The sequence below is a fragment of the Nymphalis io genome, chromosome 3 (genome assembly GCF_905147045.1).
Source record: "Nymphalis io chromosome 3, ilAglIoxx1.1, whole genome shotgun sequence".
Taxonomy (NCBI): domain Eukaryota; kingdom Metazoa; phylum Arthropoda; class Insecta; order Lepidoptera; family Nymphalidae; genus Nymphalis; species Nymphalis io.
In genome coordinates this window covers 3,386,397-3,405,264 of record NC_065890.1, presented here as the reverse complement: position 1 = coordinate 3,405,264, position 18,868 = coordinate 3,386,397, and the positions used below count along the sequence as shown (strand labels likewise).

Below are 18,868 nucleotides of genomic sequence, written 5' to 3'. Positions count from 1 at the left end.
TATATAATTTAAATTACGACTCAATACACTTGAAAAGGTAAAAAAAGTTCAAAAATAGTTATGTGTATAAGGCAGAACTGCATGCAATAGGCATCCCCGCGCGCACTTTTCGGAATTAATCAAAGTTCATCTGTAATCTTGGTTGATGATTACAAATTGAAATCGTTAATCATTAATCTGATTATATTTTGCACAAGTCTGCATAACTAATACTAAGGACTTAAGCTTTATATATCTTTTAATTGTATTACTTCACTTAAAATAAGGAATCCATGTTTTGTCAATTTATCCAACGCATCAAGGGAAAAAACCTACTCATCCTGATACTTTTGTCAATAGATTTCTACTGATTCTCACTTAATAGTCTTGGCATCCAAGACAAATCTTTTTTCATGCAATTAGCTGCTCAAGAATTGTTTAAAGACCTTAGCTATGATGGTCATCCGTTAATCTTGAGATCGCAACAGCTTGTCCTTTTTCCGTTTTCTTGAGTGAGGTACTTTGATGTGCGGCCTTCATAAAGTATAGAAATGGTAGATGTTCTGTTCAACTTCGATTTCTAGGATCAGCGAGATACTTTAGAAATTGGAGGACTGAAGAGTGGATTTTTTACACAAATCAACGTTTATATATAATGGCTCAATGATAACATATTCGTGATAGTATTTTTTGTTTTGTTAAAAAAAATGCGAGAATGTTACCTTTAAAAAAATCTAAATACTTATAATTTATTTGAAATTAACATGGTTGATATTTGAATATGCCTATCTTATTCCTATTATTTTATTTGATTGACATAAATCAATATTAAAATAGGTTCGAAAATCTACTAACAATTAAGAGATACCATGTCCAAACTATTATATCTCGTCACAAGACCCACCACAGCACCACAGACATTTTTTTTTTCTCGCAGTGGAAACCTTTAGAAAGGTACCCGGTTCCTATGGGGGTGAAACCGGGTTATGTGGGATTCTTACCCACTAAAACCACTGCGATGGCCGTCCTCAGCACGGATCGGAGAGGCTGCGGGATCGTGTTGATATAACGGCAGCGCGAGGCCATCACGGCTGCCGTCCTCCACAGGGCCGTCTGAAATAGGACACGTGAGGCCCCCACCTCACGTATCCACGGCCCCAGGGTTACGCCCTATCTTTTAAGCCCCAGGCGTCTGGGCTATGGGAGGGCCGAGACGACGCCGTCGTCGTCTACGCCGAGCAGGATCGGCCCTTTCCCGTTCCCGCTCCACCGTCTCCTTCTGAACCATGACGGTCTCACAGAAGGAGGCTACGGCCTTCCACGCCGATTCCCTGCGAAGCATCTCCAACACGATTGCTCGCAGGGACAGGTCTTGTCCGACTTCACGGACCAGGATTTCCCTCTCCGCACTCCACGCGGTGCACACTTCCAACGTATGCTGAGCGGTGTCCTGGTTCGCGCCATAGTGGTGACACATCGCCGTCGATTCGCGTCCGATCTTACACAGGTATTCTCCAAATCAACCGTGACCGGTCATTACCTGCGTAAGTCGGAAGGACAGCACCACTGTACAATGTAGTCTACATTAAGTTAATTGTCTGTCATACAGTTGTCATTTCTTCACAATCACTTTCATTTCATTACTTTCTTGAATAAAAGATTTTTTATTCTTTATAATTTATAACTAGCTTTGTTACGTATTTTGCAGTTTCTATCATTTTATTTTATGGTAAAGCTTTCTTTAATGACATTCTAAATAAAGGGTTGGCTGGCTAAGCTTTTACGATGTCTGACCGACGTGCAACCACTATTCCAAATCGATGGCTTTACTGTCCCCGTACATCCAAGAATATTATTGCAAATCAGTTCCTGGCATTCAAGACACCTCTTGGTTCTCAATTCAATAATGTAGTTCCTGAATACAATCGATTTACAGTACCTATGGTTTTTGAATGCGTAAAAACCTTAAAAGTAAGTAAAAAACTTTATAACATATTTTGCAGTAATTTATAAAGATGTTACATTATTATTTTATTATAAATGTAATAGCAATATACATAACTGTTCTTAGCTTTGTTTTGAAGAATATAAATAAATTTCAGAGAAAGATAAGTTTATGGATTGATCTAACAAATACGTCCAGATTTTATGAAAAAAAAGACGTCGAAAAACATGGTTGTCAATATAAGAAAATAAAGCTTCGTGGGCATAAGGAGACTCCTTCTGAAGATCAAACACAGTACAATTGATTTATATATTTTTTGAAGTTTTTTTTAAATTTATTTATTTACCTGCAATCTGGTAAAAAATCTATAATGGTGTATATAGTCTTAATCAGTGGAATTAGTGGACTAAGATATTAAACTCTTTATTATTTATTGCCTAATAAAAAATTGCATTTATCATTGGCTCTCCAAATTTTTAAAAAACAAAATCATTATGGTCCATTTTCTTCTATTCTTTAAGGTGACCTAACATAACCATACATATTTTTTTAGACTGTTTATAGATATTGTAAGAGCAAACATAAACGCAAATCCAGATAATTTAATTGGTGTGCATTGCACTCATGGCTTCAACAGAACGGGTTTTCTAATAATTGCATATCTAGTGCTTGAAAACAATTGTGGTCTTCTTGCAGCTATTCAGGAATTTTCAAGGAATAGGTATTTATTTTTACATATTTTCTATATACAAAATTGTTATTCCTATATATTCTCTTTTCATTTATCAAATTGTGTAAAGTTTATCATTTCTCTCAATTATGATTGTTCATTTTAAATCTGACTTAAATTCTGGTTTAAGATAATTGTAATGAAACAATGTATAAAGATAAAAAAACATACATTTTATAAATATTGAGGTTGCAAGGCCAAAGTCACCTGTCAAAATAGATTATTTCTTTAGTTTTTAATAGTATGTGCAACTAGCACTATGTGTTCTGGGTTCTTGTGTAGAAAGTTAAACAAAGATTGTTTTTTTTTTTTTATAGAATAGGAAGGTGGACGAGCATATGGGCCACCTGATGGTAAGTGGTCACCAAACGCCCTTAGACATTGGCATTGTAAGAAAGGTCAACCATCGCTTATAGCCAATGCGCCACCAACCTTGGGAACTAAGATGTTATGTCCCTTGTGCCTGTAATTACACTGGCTCACTCACCCTTCAAACCGGAACACAACAATATCAAGTATTGCTGTTTTGCGGTAGAATATCTGATGAGTGGGTGGTACCTACCCAGACGGGCTTGCACAAAGCCCTACCACCAGTGTGTTGTTGTTGTGTTGTGTTGTGTTGTGTATATATGCTTGATAAGTTTCTGAGTTCTAAAATGTATAAGATTATATTTATGTCATGGTCTGCTATAAAGAATAAAGACAAACACATTGAAAGATTTGATTAGATAAACTCGACAGTTGAGGGAGTTTAGCATTTCATGGAGGTACATTTTCGAATTTTCTCGTGTCCAGCGTTTCACTAAAAATCCAAATAAATTACATAAATTTTATCTTTTTATTCTTTATGTTTTGTTATTATATACTTTTGTGCTATCACCTGTCTTTCCCTGTTTTTTAGCAATTTTTTTTCGTTTTTTCTCCATTTCACCCCTTTCTTTATTTCCATTCGTTTTACCTTGTTCGGCGACTATGTGGGGCCTTCTGCCCTGCACCTGTCGAGTCCTTAAATTCGCAGATCGGCCTCTCCGTTTGCGAGTAATCTGTGAAAAACAGAAAAAATAGACCGCCCACACCACCCTTAATGCATGTATAAAGGATAGAGGGCAAAAATTGGTCAAAAATTTTTATTGCATACTTTAATGGCCCTGGCTCTGAGGATCATAAATGATGCCTTAGAGCCAGCCTAGCCCCAGTACCTCGGTGGTTAGCTTCATTTCAAGTTAGCCATATGACCGACACGGATATGGTGACGGCTATATCGGATGCGTCTGTGAGGCCGTCTCTGGGCCGCAGCAGGAAGGTGCCTGCTGAAGCGGTCCCCGAGGCGCAGACCAGCACGAGGGCCGAGACTGAAGACCCGTCCTCGATAGGCCCGGAGGAGCTCGCAATGCAGCATCAATACTCGAGGTCGCAACGAAATCGTCGAACCTGAGAGGAGGCTACATTAAAAAGTTAAAGGAGTCAACAGCCTCACTTCAGGGAATAGTTGAGGCACTGGTGGCCCGAACGGAGGCTGATGAAACGCGTCGGCTCCGCGCAGATAACGGCCGCCTCCGCAGGGAGGTCGACAGTCTCAAGGAGGAAGTAAAGGCTCACCGCTGTGAGTTCGTGGAAAGACGAAACGCGGTAACGGCAGTCAGCGAGGCGTCGGCCAACTCGGCGTTTGACTCGCAGGCCCTGGAGGGGCTCAAAGCCTCAATTGCCTCGGCAGTTGAGTCTTAACACCCGGCTGTCGAGCATTGAGGGGCGTCTCCCGCCTGCGAGGGAACGCCGTCCCTCCCCCGCGGTGAAAGAGGGACACGAGGCGGTGCAACAAAATCGAAAATATCGCCGGCCCGTCGAGCGCCAACGCGCCGCCTGCGACTGGGGAGACACCACCGGCCCAGCAGAGGACATGGTCTACGGTGGTGCGGAGGGGACGCAAAAAGAGGACCTCCTCTCCGGTCGACGCCAGCGCCGCGGCGGTTCTGGCTAGGCCGAAGCCACAGCAGGCGGCCAAAGCGAAGGTGATTGCTCCTCGCAGGACCTACTGCTGCAGTCCATGGCGACTGCAGCAGTAGGTCCAGTGCCGACAAGGGAATTGGTGCTGTTGCCGAAGGAGGGTTGACCACCAGGCTTCCCCTCGGCATACAGGCCGATAGTGCTGCTGAACGAGACGGGCAAGTTGTTTGAGAAAATTCTCGCAGCCCGTCTCGTTCAACGCCTCGACGAGATCGGTCCGGATCTCACAGAGGCTCAGTTCGGTTCGGTTCAGGGCGGGCCGTTCGACGGTCGACGCCCTGAACGCCCTGAAGACTCTTGAAAGGACCGCGGAAGCGGTCCTGGCGGCCTATGGGAAAGTGGTCCTGGCGGTGTCGCTAGATGTGGAAAACGCCTTTAACAGTCATCACATAACAGACGATCTGGGAGGCACTCTGATACCGTGGGGTGCCGAACTATCTGAGGAGATCACCCGATGGGAGGAGAACCTCCCTATGGATCCCCCAACGAGGCACGCTCTCGTTCAGGCTGACGCAGGTGCGTACCGGACACGGCTGCTTCGGTAAGTACCTGCACGAGATAGCGCGGTGGGAGGTGTCACCCTTCTGTCACGAGTGTGGTGCGCCATTCGACACGGCGCATCACACCCTGGCGGAGTGTACCGCGTGGGAGCCCCAGAGGCACTTTCTGGCGGCAGTTGTCGGTGGAGACCTCTCCTTGCTGAGCATCATCAACGCGATGCTAGGAAGCGAGGGGTGCTGGTTGGAGATTGTCTTTTTCTGTGATAGTGTGTTGTCACAGAAGGAGGCCGCGGAGCAGGCGCGGGAAGAAGATGCCGCTGCAGACCCGCTCCGCCGGAAAAGACCGGGAAAAGGAAAAGGCGCTATGCGCACCTTCTCTCCCCGCCACAACAGGCGCCACCGGGACTAGGGAGATTCACAGTACCCTGGGAACCCTCCCTAGAGAATGGAGGCTCGCATAGGTGGGCCGGCCGTCAGAGCGTCACGGTAGCATGCGAAAGCGATCCCGTGGTCACCGTCGAGCTCCACATACCCCCCCCATTGTTCCCATGGGGAAAAAGCGTAACGCGTTTTTTCCAGCGTTAAAAAAAGAGGGTTCAGCAGCTCATAAGAATATTTTTTTCCTGAATTTTTTTCTTAGTGTATAGTGTGTCTCTGCCAAATTGTATGTTTCATAGTTTAGACATAATAAGTTAATCAGCATTGACTGTGTCATTGACTTAGTAGCATAGTATATAAGGGTGTAGATCAAGTGGCTTCAAGCCCTGGTTCGCGTAGTACAGTTTTTGAATTTCTTCATAGAAATAGTCTCAATAACAACCTAGGGACTCTCTTTCTGTGGTATTTCTTTTTTAAATTTCATCGGTCTGCATTATTGAAGCCGAGGTGGCCCTGTGGTAAGAACGCGTGAATCTTAACCGATGATCGTGGGTTCAAACCCGGGCAAGCACCACTGAATTTTCACGTGCTTAATTTGTGATTATAATTCATCTCGTGCTTTACGGTGAAGGAAAACATCGTGAGGAAACCTGCATGTGTCTAATTTCACTGAAATTCTGCCACATGTGAATTCTACCAACCCGCATTGGAGCAGCGTGGTGGAATAAGCTCCAAACCTTCTCCTCAAAAAGAGGAGAGGAGGCCTTTAGCCCAGCAGTGGGACATTCACAGGCTGTTACGGTACGGTTACGGTCTGCATTAAGCAGGGCTTAGATTTTTGCACTTGTACCTATGTAACACCTGTCCATTCTTTGAGATTGGTTGTGGTCGAGACTCGTGAGATATTATATTTTTGTTTTTTGTGCCATTTTAAATTATCTTCTACATGGTGTGTACTTTTTAGGCCTCCCGGTATATATAAGCAGGATTATCTTGAAGAACTGTTCAGACGTTATGACGAAATAGAAGATGTTATAACAGCCCCACCTAGACCAGACTGGTGTATGGGTATGTAAAATTTATTTTAATTTTTTTTTTAAATAAGCAGTTGGTTTCAGTCAATTCTATTAATTTCTTAGAAATTATTGACATTTCTGATTTAAGTTATTTTCTAAATAATTCGAATTTAAAATCCACACAATAAAAAGAAAGGAAAAAAACGTCCAAAATTATCAAATTCAAAACAACAGTTAGGGTATGTTTTTATGTTTAGGTATATTATAAACCTAATGACTTCTTGAATGACAACTTGCCGTTTTGAATACAAATATTAATAATTGCATTCATTATGCATCAATTGTTGAAAAAGTAAATGATAAGTCTCGCTGAATTTCTTTTGCTGCTTTCTAAGATGTTTCTTTCCAAGCCAATGTTAGATTTTTGAACATCAATAAGTGTAATGCTTCTATATTTAATTATGACTATTACGATTACATTGAATCTACTAAGCGCTTAATAGAGCACAAAGTTATGTATGGATGTTTTTTAATTCTTAAATCGAAAAATTGACATAAATCCACGCGATACGAGAAGGCTTATTGTTGGATAACATCAGGGAGGCATATCCTGTATCCTACTTATAGGTCGTAATCCATATGCATATTATGATATCACCAAGCGATGATCCAAAAAGCATTTGTGGCTGGTGGGATTTTATAAAAAATAATTTAAAACTGTGTAGACGTCTTCTATTAGTGATACTTATGGTAATAAGGGATTTTTGTACATCCGCAACATACTTTAATTTACTTTACTCGATCAATGGACTATATTACACAAGTCAAGATTAAATCGGACTGTTGTACTGTAAGGTAACCGCGTTTAAAAAAATAAACAACCCCTTACCTTTATAATATTGGTATAGATGTGTGTGCAGTAACTTAAATGTATTTTTTTGTTTATAGATGAAGATGGTGAAGATGACGTCGTTGAGGAGGAAGCTGTGGATAATGATAATGGACATAGACCAAAGTAATTATTTGTTTTTTTTTTTAATAAGGAATAATAGTGTTTATTTTCTGATTCGAATTTATTTCCTTTATTTATTTATTTTATAACTTTAAATCATATAGTCATACAAATGGTGGGCCTAATTCTGTTATAATTGTTTTTTACAGACAAACTCATATTAAATATATGAAAAAAGAATTCATACCGAAAGTGAATGGTGTAACATTCGTCGAAGAACCGGATGTAGTTCAACTTGTCCAGTCTAAGGTGAAAACATTTTGCAAGTGGAACAATTATGACTTTCCAGGGTTACAGCCCGTTTCTATGGACGTGGAAAATATTAAGCTCCTCTCCCAAATACCATACAGGGTCTCCTGGAAGGCTGATGGCGTTAGGTAGTCCTTTAAAATTTTAACATTACGATTAAGAATAAAACAAAACTATCAAGGCTTTTCATACTCAACTTATATTGATACTCACTTCGGCGTTATCTAACAGTAACAGTAACAGCCTGTTAATGTCCCACTGCTGGGCCAATACCTTCTCCTCAAAAAGAGGAGAGGAGGCCTTTAGCCCAGCAGTGGGACATTCACAGGCTGTTACGGTTACGGAATATATTTAATGATATCAAGTGTATACTTCCAGATATATGATGTTAATCGATGGTGATGACAAGGTGTACTTATTAGACAGAGACAACTGCGTATTTAAAGCTAACAATCTACATTTCTTTCATAGAAAAACAAATGAACCACTTAAGGACACATTACTTGACGGTGTAAGTCCTATTTACTATTGTAAGTAAATACAAGCGATGGAAGGTGCCATATATATCACCGGGAGCATATCACTTATCAAATCGTATGAAATATCATGTAAATCTAATGTTTGTTTGTCTTCATTCCTTTGATTGGAACAGGTCAATGAAATATCAGATATTTAAATGAGATTTCATATAAGTTCCGTTAGCATTAAAGATGAAAATCACAAAATAATTATTTTAACATTCAAGTCGAATGGTTTACAATTCAAGCAAATTTATTATAATTATCAACCAAAGTTAATGACCTATATAATATTATGACGAAATCAATTTGCTGTCAAAACGATGGCTACTTAAACGTAAGTTATTTTTTTTAAGTTCCTTTCAAATTTACATATGATATTTTCAGGAAATGGTCGTTGATAATGAGAAAGGCGTAACAAAAGTTCGTTATCTTTGCTACGATATCATACGTTTCGATAACATAAATGTGGGCAAGGCGAACTTCTACCCAACTAGGGAGCAGTGTATCGATTGCGAAATCGTTAAACCGAGGTACGTAGCTCACGTTAAAGTATACCCTGTGAATATCCCACTGCTGGGCTTAAACCTAATCTCCTATTTGAGAAAGCGTGGAGTTAACTTCACCACGCTGCCCCAATGAAGTTTGATATACACGTGTCAGATTTTCATACAATACATATAGGTTTCCTCAAGATGTTTTCTTTCAACAACGAGCACAAGATGATTTATAAACACAATTTAACACACACATTTGAACCCTGAATCATCGGTTAGGATTCACGTCTTCTGGACACTGGGTCATCACGGCTTTTATGTTAACATTTAATTCATTTTCAAATAAATAATGTTTAAAATTAGTCTTCAGCCTTATACAACATTCAAACTGCTAGGCCAATACTTCATATTATATTTAATTTACGAGTGATTTATGTAAATTAAAGGTATCTTAGCATTGGTATTAAGTAAACAAGCAAATTACAAGCCTTTTAGTGTCATTGAAATCAAAGATTAAAATCACACGACATAAGAACACAAAATAATTTTAACATTCAAGTCAATAGATGGCGCTATGATATAAATTATTCTAAAATTGAATGGTTTATCATTCAAGCAAATTTATTACAATTATCAACCAATGTTAATGGTATAAATAATATTATGACGCAATCAATTTGCTATGAAAACGATGGCTACTTTAAACCTAAGTTAATTTTTTAAGCTTCCCTCCACAGGGTGGGGTCTTAGTTAAGCAGTGGGACTTTGAATTGAATCCTGACTAATTAAAAAAAGTGTCTACTTTTTTTAGTAATGATATCTTTAACCAGCTCTCATCATCTTCCGTTGATTGCTTTAATGATATTTTAATGTTATTCTACATCTATTTATTTCATGTTATTCTATATCTTTCACAGGGATAGAGCAATCGAAAGCGGTCGTATAGATAAGGACAATGAGCCGTTTCGTGTTGGACTCAAACATTTCTGGGACGTTACGATGGCAAAGGACTTGCTGGGGGAGAAGTTTGCCAAGACCCTCAAACATGAACCAGATGGATTGATATTTCAACCTTCCGAAAAGGTAAATGGAACTGAAATATATATATAAAAGAGTCCGGAGTGTGGAAGTGTCGGATTGCCGTCCCATCAGATTATGAAAGCGAGGGAATAGAGTGCACCTTTGTTTGCGCACATACTTGTGCACTATATGTACTGAGCAGTTGGTTAATCTATCTTGAGATTGGCCGCTGCGGCGGAAATCAGTTCGAAGAACATTTTATTATATATAATGTTTAGGCATCGTAAAGATCTGCACCAGTACGTAGTTGATGTATCTAAGACACGTACGAAACGATTTGCTTCCTCGTTTCTGATACGCACCGCTAAGATCTGGAATACCCTCCCCACCTTCGTTTTCCCCATCACCTACAATATGGGTACCTTCAAGTCTAGAGTGAATAGGCATCTTCTAGGCAAGCGCGCTCCATCTTAGACTGTGTCATCACTTTCCATCAGGTGTGATAACAGTCAAGCGCTAGCTTACATATTTAAAATATATATATATATATATATAAAAGAATGACTGACTGACTGACGGCAGGCGACATGGAAATTTGCATACGGGTTCTTTTTATACAGTAGGTTAGCACTAAAGCGAAGGCGCGAGTAAAGCCTAGCGATTTTATTCGCTGGTGCGAATAATCTTATTTAAAGTAAAAAGAAAAATAACAGCCTATCAATGTCCCACTGATGGGCTAAGGTCTCTTCTTTGAGGAGCAGGTTGGAGCTTTCTCCACCACACTGCTCCAATGCCAATAATTTACACAGTAACAGCCTGTTAATGTCCCACTGCTGGGCTAAGGCCTCCTCTTCCATTTTGAGGAGAAGGTTTGGAGCTTATTTCACCACGCTGCTCCAATGCGGGTTGGTAGAATACACATGTGGCAGAATTTCAATGAAATTAGACACATGCAGGTTTCGTCACGATGTTTTCTTTCACCGTCAAGCACGAGATGAATTATAAACACAAATTAAGCGCATGAATATTCAGTGGTGTTTGCCCGGGTTTGAACCCACGATCATCGGTTAAGATTCACGCGTTCTAACCACTAGGCCATCTCGTGTCGTCACGATAATTTACATACGACTGCGAAAAACCTTAGATTTAGTTTTCAAATTATAATCATATATGAATATATGTGAGTTTATATAATCTACCATTTACTTTTAAAATGCCTGAAAATTTAATGGGTTTTACAAAATTAAATACCCAACTACACGTATGGAGACAATTTAATGATTTAATTGTGATAATAATATTTATATCTTTTCAGCCGTATGCCTTCGGCGCCTGCCAGAATGTTCTAAAGTGGAAGCCGAGTGAAATGAACAGTATAGATTTCAAATTACGGGTCGTAAAAGAGGATCGAGTTGGGTAAATAATACTGTAGACCATCTGCCTACAGTCATAATTTAATTAACTATATATGTTTACAGACATTTATTACTCGAAAATAGTAGTTCGTCCTTCTTCGTTTACGTTAGGGATAGTAATTATCTCAATATAAACAAGAAATATTATTATAAGTATAAAAAAATATAATTCTTAAAGTATCCATTGGTAGGTGTATACGTACATAATATGTTTTTGAAAATGAAAAGTTGGTATTTTTTTTATAGAATAGTAAGGCGGACGAGCATATGGGCCACCTGACGGTAAGTGGTCATCAACGCCCATAGACATTGGCAATGTAAGAAATGTTAACCATCGCTTACATCACCAATGCGCCACCAACTTTGGGAACTAAGATGTTATGTCCCTTGTGCCTGTAATTACACTGGCTCACTCGCCCTTCAAACCGGAACACAAAAATACCAAGTACTGCTGTTTTGCGGTAGAATATCTATTGAGTAGGTGGTACCTACCCAGACGAGCTTGCACAAAGCTCTACCACCAGTAGAAGTATTTACAACATATTGTGCTAATTTGTATTTAAATATTTGCATTGAGTTACAATTTTTAATTATACATATTTTTATTATTAAGGTATAAAGTTAATCTATGCAGTTATTCTCGCTAGAATCTACATTAAAAACTGATGCTAACTTTTAAGTTGTAATTTATCGAAAGTGTTTGTAAAAGCCTACTGAGTAAAATATAATGCCATTTGGACATGGCAGTATGACAGTAAGGTTAAGTAAATAAGACAGTTTTTAATATAGATCTGTATATATTTGTAATATATTATTATTATTTATGATTGTATATATAACTACACACGCGTGAACAAGGGTCATTTACCATTTATATTGTAATACATTTTTTTTTTGTTTCACTACGCACACCAGTAAAACATCCCAGTTGGCATGACATTTTCTGACAATTTCAACAATCATCGTCATATTTCAGACAATTTACACAAAGCCTTAATGTATTATACACCAAAATTTTCTTCATGAATCACACTGTTCATTAGTCAAAACCTTATGAAAATCCGTTCTGTAGCTCATTGCGGTCAAACAGACAAATAGCTACAATCGAACCTCTGTCCAATGGTTGCTGGAAGCTATAATGAATTTAGCTTTAGCTATAATAACGCCAGCTGCATTTTATGTGACCTTGTACAATCTGTATAATTATTGTGTACTCATATATATGTTTTGTTAATCAAATTTATTAAATTATAGAATGATATCAAAATGGAAAGGTGAACTTTTGGTCGGACATGATGTGATCTACGCTGAAATTAAAGTAAGCTCTGCAATTAAGAAGCTTAACGGAAAGATCATTGAGTGCAAGTATGAGAATAACAAATGGGTGTTCATGCGAGAACGGACAGACAAGTCCTTCCCCAATAGTTTCGAGACAGCCGAAGGTACACAATTGAATGTATTCAATTTTTTTTTTATTTACATCGTTTTGTAAGTGGTAATCTGTGGGTTATTGATGATATATGTTGTTTGATTGAAACATAAAGTTGGGACTCCCTGGTATGTGTAGAGTGACCACAACGAGTCACTGATTAACTATCTATAATAATATCAAATTTTCAACTATAATATAGTCCAGTCTGTAGAAAAAAGCCGAGATGGCCTAGTGGTTAGAACACGTGAATCTTAACCAATGATCGTGGGTTCAAACCCGGGCAAGCACCACTGAATTTTCATGTGCTTAATGTGTGTTTATAATTCATCTCGTGCTTGACGGTGAAGGAAAACATCGTGAGGAAAACTGCATGTGTCTAATTTCATTGAAATTCTGCCACATGTGTATTCTACCAACCCACATTGGAGCACTGTAGTTGAATAAACTCCAAACCTTCTCCTCAAAAGGGAGAGAAGGCCTTAGCCCAGCAGTGGGACATTAACAGGCTGTTACTGTACTGTACTGTACTGTAGAAACTTCTTAAGCTCTACAGATTTCATCCCTGACTGAGCGCTATAAATGGTCCAGTGAATGTTTAGATAAAAGCAAAAGTATAGTATACTTTTATAAATTTTTTAAATGTAATATTAACTATCATTACAATGTATTTTTTTGTACCATTTTTACAATGTATGTAATTAATATTTATATATTTTTTTTGTTTCCAGCGGTATTAAAAAGTATAAAATACCCGGTAACGAAAGAGAAATTGTTAAAGTTCATTGACAGTAATTGCGTCTGTGTTGATTCATACGAGCCCAAAGCGAAGTACTCTCGGCATTAACAACAGAGGTAATTGGAAAAATGACGGACTTTATTTGAATATTAAAAAAGGCTTTAATATACACAAAAGTGTATAATCAATATAACTCTAGTGTGGGGTCTCATGTAGAATTCAAAAGGATTATTATTATTATCATGAAAATTTAAGCAAATATAACAATGTGAAATAGTGAACTTTCGATTTTATTTGTGTATTTTAACATTTTTTTTAATGGTTGTGCGCATTCATTATTCAAAAGTGGCAACGACTGTTGCCTTAAACAATAGGCATGATGACAGTATTAAAGAATTAAAAAATAAATGATTTTTAAGAAGAAACTATTTTAAAAGGATTCTAAAAAATAATCTCATTATAATATACATATTGAAATGAATGAGATTTTTAATAAAACAAAAGTATAAAATTCTGTAATCGGCCATTTTATTTGAAACACCAATCGGATCGAATGACGTCATTCATCAGTATCTATAACCCTTTCTCTTGAACAGTTGTTGTGTTCACGTGTTTCAAGATTAATTTTGTATCATTTTATTAGTTGAGTCGTTGGTTATTCGGGGTTTTGTGAAGAAAATAAAACGTCCAAGAACCGTCAATGATGGAACAAGGTTTTATTAAGGCAAATTCTTCTAATTTGCCCAGGATTGATTTGTTGATGTTAGGAGAGTTTCTTTCATCAAATAAAGACTTTTGTTCATATGAATTTCGAAATGTGAAAACTTCCTTGTAAGTTCATTTTTATTTATCTTTAGTAGGTTTGTTCATTCAGTAGGTGGTTTCATTGGTTTTTTTTTCGGTTAACTATATCACTCGCAGATGAAGAAAGAGCCCTTATATTGTTACCAGTAAGAATTGTTAAGACAATATTTCATTTAGCTCCACTAGTACTGAATTTGTGAATTTACCTATTTACAAATACTTATTTACCTATTTTCTATAAATCTAAATGTATCATAAATATATAATAAATCTTTATGAATCTCTGCCTCTATATATTTGCGTTAAGCCACTTATTTCTCACAATTTTCTTGTTTGGAACATACACAAACAATTTGTTAGATGTTGATGTTGATGTATTTTTATACGGAAGGACCGCATGCCACTTGTAAAATTTGGAATTCATTTTTAACCTTAGGAAATATGCTATATATACTTTCTGATTTTTTTCGTTGAGTATAGACACAATACAACGTTTACTGTCGTTTACTGAGGAATGACGTCACGTGCAGGCGCCATGACACCTGCGGGTGTTTTCGAGCGAAATTCAAAATAGGTAAATGAAAATGCAATTATTTGCGAAAAAAGTTAGTTTATAACTGAAATAAAATGATTTTCAGTAATAGTAGATGTGTACCTACATTATAGAAGGTTATTTCAAAATCAGTCATCATGCTTATTATCATAAAATATGTTTGATTAATACAAATAATATAATGATACAATAGTAGGTTGGTAGTATACAAAATTTATTAGATTTTTCATGATTTATACAAATTACTATTAGAACAGACATTACAAACTGAACATCTTTATTGTATTCTGCATATAAAATTTAAATAAATTAACACTTAAAAAATATTGAAAATTATAATAACAATTATAATTATTTATTCATGTATCAAACATACATGATCGACAAGAAAAACATTAATTTTTATATTGACAAATTTACTTTGTCGAAATTATTTTATATGGAATAATTAATGCATGAATACTGCAACTATGTAATTTTGTGTGTCATCTAAAGCACACTCAGTGCTATGATTTTTTTTTTAAATTCCAAAACATGTTGAAAGCAATTTCTCCAGACTCTCTCCAGACTCCAGTTAATGTTTTAGCTAATTAAAAATGTGATTGCCTCAAGTGTATGGTTTTAAATTTGAAATCCCAATCCATAAACAAAATTCTAAATCTTATAAATTTCTGACAACCGACTCAGTCACCTAGTACAAAACAGATATCTAAATGAACTTACCAATACAATTAGTATAATATAAAAGTTTTTTAGGCACATATAGTTATTGAAAACAAATAGAAAGACTTAACATTGTGAACCACTTTAGATAGAAAACTAGCCACAGACCAATAACCTTTATCTTTTATAAAGAAATTTGCACATATGTATATTACCTAAAAATTTTACTTCCTTTTCAATTACAAATTACTTCTTGAACCAGTAAATTGCCATTTATTTTCACCATCAGTGTTAAAACACGTTATTTTATTTTCTTTTGTTAATTTCTTCAAGTGGTGGCTCACATTATAAGCAGCTGCCGACCATAAGTGTTCTGGAGTCTCTACATATATTACTTTTACCAAATCCATTTCATTAAATTTTGTTTCCACGTTTTTCTTCATAACATCAAGTATCTGTTCCTCTCTTTGATTTCTATGCTCAATATAGTATTCTATCTTTTTTAGGGGATCCTGTAACGTAACATAATCATATAGTGGAAATTGTTTTAAAAGTGTAATGTGTTTTAAGTTTTGAAATAATTAGTCTACACATAATCCTTCAAAGTAAAGGATGAATCTTTAATTCAATAATTTTTGGTGAAAATATTCAAGACATCTTTTTAGGAACTTTAGTTTTTAAAACATGAAGTCACTTACTTCAATTACATTGCCGTGCCCTGGGTAAATAACATTGGGTTTTAATTTCAGTATTTTATGCAAGCTTTTCATGTAAGTAAATAAATCTTCAAACACAGCTGTTCCCTCGCCCAGTATACAATCGCCGCTGAATAAAATGTTTTCTTCAAGCAATGTAAGAACAACATGATCAGTTGTGTGGCCAGGTGTATGATGGATCTTAACAGTAGCACCTTCAACTTTGATCTCTTGACCGTCTGTTAGCCAATTTAATGGCAATGTACTCGGCAATTCATTGTCAGGAGAATCACTTGGGTCTTTCTTGTGTTTCCAAATTTGTGGTTCTTCTGAAAAAATGTTTATATAAAATTATTCTACATATTTTGGAATTATTTGAATCATTTGAGTATTATGCTGGAAACCATAAATATATGGCTCAGAGTCCCTTTTAGAAAACTTGTGAATGGCTAATATGACACACTGTAAACACTTTTTATCAATTTTTAATAATTTTATAATATTTATAATAAAGCAATTATAATTTACAAACTTGCAATTGTTCCATACAGATTTTCTACTCCACCAATATGATCATGATGCCAATGTGTTACTACAATATGTTCAATATTGATTTTTTCTGCTTTTACTACTTCAGCAAGGTTTTTCTGATAATCCTGTACATCTCTGTCACCAGTATCCAACAATATACGACTAAAAATAATGTACAGTAAAGTACATTAACAGCCTGTGAATATCCAAATGCTGGCCTAAGGCCTCCTCTCCCTTTTGAGGAGAAGGTATGGAGCTTATTCCACCACGTTGCTCCAATGCAGGTTGGTGGAATACACATGTGGGAGAATTTCACTGAAATTAGACACATGCAGGTTTCTTCACGATGTTTTCCTTCTCCTTATAGCACAAGATGAATTATAATCACAAATTAAGCACATGAAAATTCATTGGTGCTTGCCCGGGTTTGAAACCACGATCATCGGTTAAGATTCACGCGTTCTTACCACTGGGCCTCGGTATTATTATTACTGTAATAATTTGTAATATAAATATTAAAAATAATATATTTTTATTAATATTACAAATTATTACTGTTGTATTGACATCATTTAATTATAAAAATAAGTGCACATATAAAAGTTGGTATTTACATAATAATCGCAAAATAGACTCGGTTTGCAATAAGATAATACAATATTCTTATATTATTTTTTTTTTAAATTGATTAAATTTTAATTTTATTATTAATAAAAAATTAAAATCTTACATACTTTCTGCCCGTTCCAATTAAGTAAGTATTGGTACCTTGTAGAGTCATAGGCCCAGGATTACAACCAAGTATTCGTATAATTCTATTTGATAATTTTGTCACAGCTGGAATAACCGCAGCCATGTTACGATGTCTATAACTGATATAAACTTTTTGATAATTAAAATGTTTACTATCTTATCATGATTAATGTTTTTAGTAAAATATTAAAAGTTTGTAAATATTTTTCTCACAACTTACTTGATACTTTTTAACGAGGATAAAAATGAAATATGAATAGTTAAACAATAGTCATTACATTCAACAGACACAAGCAGTAAATTAGAACAATATTTGAAAGAGATAAGAAAATAATCATCAATGAAATGAGTACATAATAAGTATAACAAGACAGAGTGATTTGTGATTAAAACTAAATTATTCAGCCAGTCAGTTATTACTGTCATCTGTCAACTTCAAATATTTTCTTTTATATTTTGGTAATTATTATGGCATATTATTATATATTAATAATTATGGCAGCAGCGTCTCTCTGAGTACTATGACTAACTTACTGCGATCGCCAACCCGTCTGCCAAGCGTGGCGATTATGGCATATCCCCTCATGATTCGCGCAACTAAACCACGGCCCCTAGTCCCCGGCAGCCCTGCTATTCCTAGCCTTGGTAACAGCTGTGGTAACGGCGGGGCAGGGGGTGCTAAGAATCCCCGGCAGATTTCGTGTTACCAACACCGACGACGTATGGATCAGAGACGTGGTCGCTCACAATGGGCCTCATAAGAAGGCTCAAGGTCACTCAAAGGGCAATGGAGAGGGCTATGCTCGGAGTTTCTCTGCGAGATCGAATCAGAAATGATGAAATCCGCAGGCGAACCAAAGTAACCGACATAGCCCGAAGAATTGCTAAATTGAAGTGGCAGTGGGCGGGGCACATTGCTCGCAGAACCGACGGCCGCTGGGGCAGAAAGGTTCTCGAGTGGCGACCACGAACCGGAAGACGCAGCGTGGGCAGGCCCCCTACAAGGTGGACCGACGACTTAGAACGAGTCGCGGGAAGCCGTTGGATGCGGGCAGCGCAAGATCGGCCAACGTGGAAATCCTTGGGGGAGGCCTTTGTCCAGCAGTGGACGTCTTTCGGCTGATGATGATGATGATAAAAATCATACAGACTATTGACGTATGCAACAAAGTGTTGATTATACTAGCTGCACTAAATTTTTCTGCGTCCTACTGTTCTATTATATAATAAATAAACCCAACAGTATAAGACATACATCCTCGAATATACATTCTGACTTATATGTAAACAGCATAATGATGTTGCTTTAATTAAACATATATATATTTTAAATAGTCTAATCGTACACTCGTAAAAATAAGAACAATTAAAAAGTTATTTCGTTTAGCATCACCAAATAACAAAAAAAGAGAAGAAAACAAAACTTGTATGTTTATAT

The 18,868-nt window shown here is 36.8% G+C and overlaps 2 protein-coding genes across 6 annotated transcripts; one reads left to right on the top strand and one right to left on the bottom strand.

Moving 5' to 3' along the window:
* Window positions 1-1,601: 1,601 nt before the first annotated feature.
* LOC126781299 (mRNA-capping enzyme) lies at window positions 1,602-15,399 on the top strand. Its single transcript, XM_050506226.1, has 12 exons — window positions 1,602-1,950; window positions 2,082-2,218; window positions 2,478-2,645; window positions 6,501-6,604; window positions 7,501-7,567; window positions 7,714-7,941; window positions 8,192-8,324; window positions 8,719-8,864; window positions 9,746-9,911; window positions 11,164-11,264; window positions 12,518-12,705; window positions 13,424-15,399. Exons 1-12 carry the CDS (start codon window positions 1,765-1,767, stop codon window positions 13,537-13,539), a joined length of 1,740 nt encoding a protein of 579 aa, XP_050362183.1. The 5' UTR covers window positions 1,602-1,764; the 3' UTR covers window positions 13,540-15,399.
* Window positions 15,341-17,821, bottom strand: LOC126781323 (beta-lactamase-like protein 2 homolog). 5 transcript variants are annotated; one of them, XM_050506258.1, is made up of 6 exons: window positions 17,651-17,811; window positions 17,412-17,549; window positions 16,679-16,839; window positions 16,150-16,475; window positions 15,667-15,963; window positions 15,341-15,479 (listed from the first exon to the last, which is right to left on the bottom strand). In XM_050506258.1, the coding sequence occupies exons 2-5, from the start codon at window positions 17,531-17,533 to the stop codon at window positions 15,691-15,693; spliced, it is 882 nt and encodes a 293-aa protein (XP_050362215.1). In that variant the 5' UTR covers window positions 17,534-17,549; window positions 17,651-17,811; the 3' UTR covers window positions 15,341-15,479; window positions 15,667-15,690. The 5 variants fall into 5 exon arrangements, with proteins under 5 accessions (XP_050362215.1, XP_050362214.1, XP_050362213.1 ...); XM_050506257.1 differs by having other exon boundaries at window positions 15,383-15,963; window positions 17,412-17,543; window positions 17,651-17,821; XM_050506256.1 differs by having other exon boundaries at window positions 15,383-15,963.
* Between the last annotated feature and the right edge of the window lie 1,047 nt (window positions 17,822-18,868).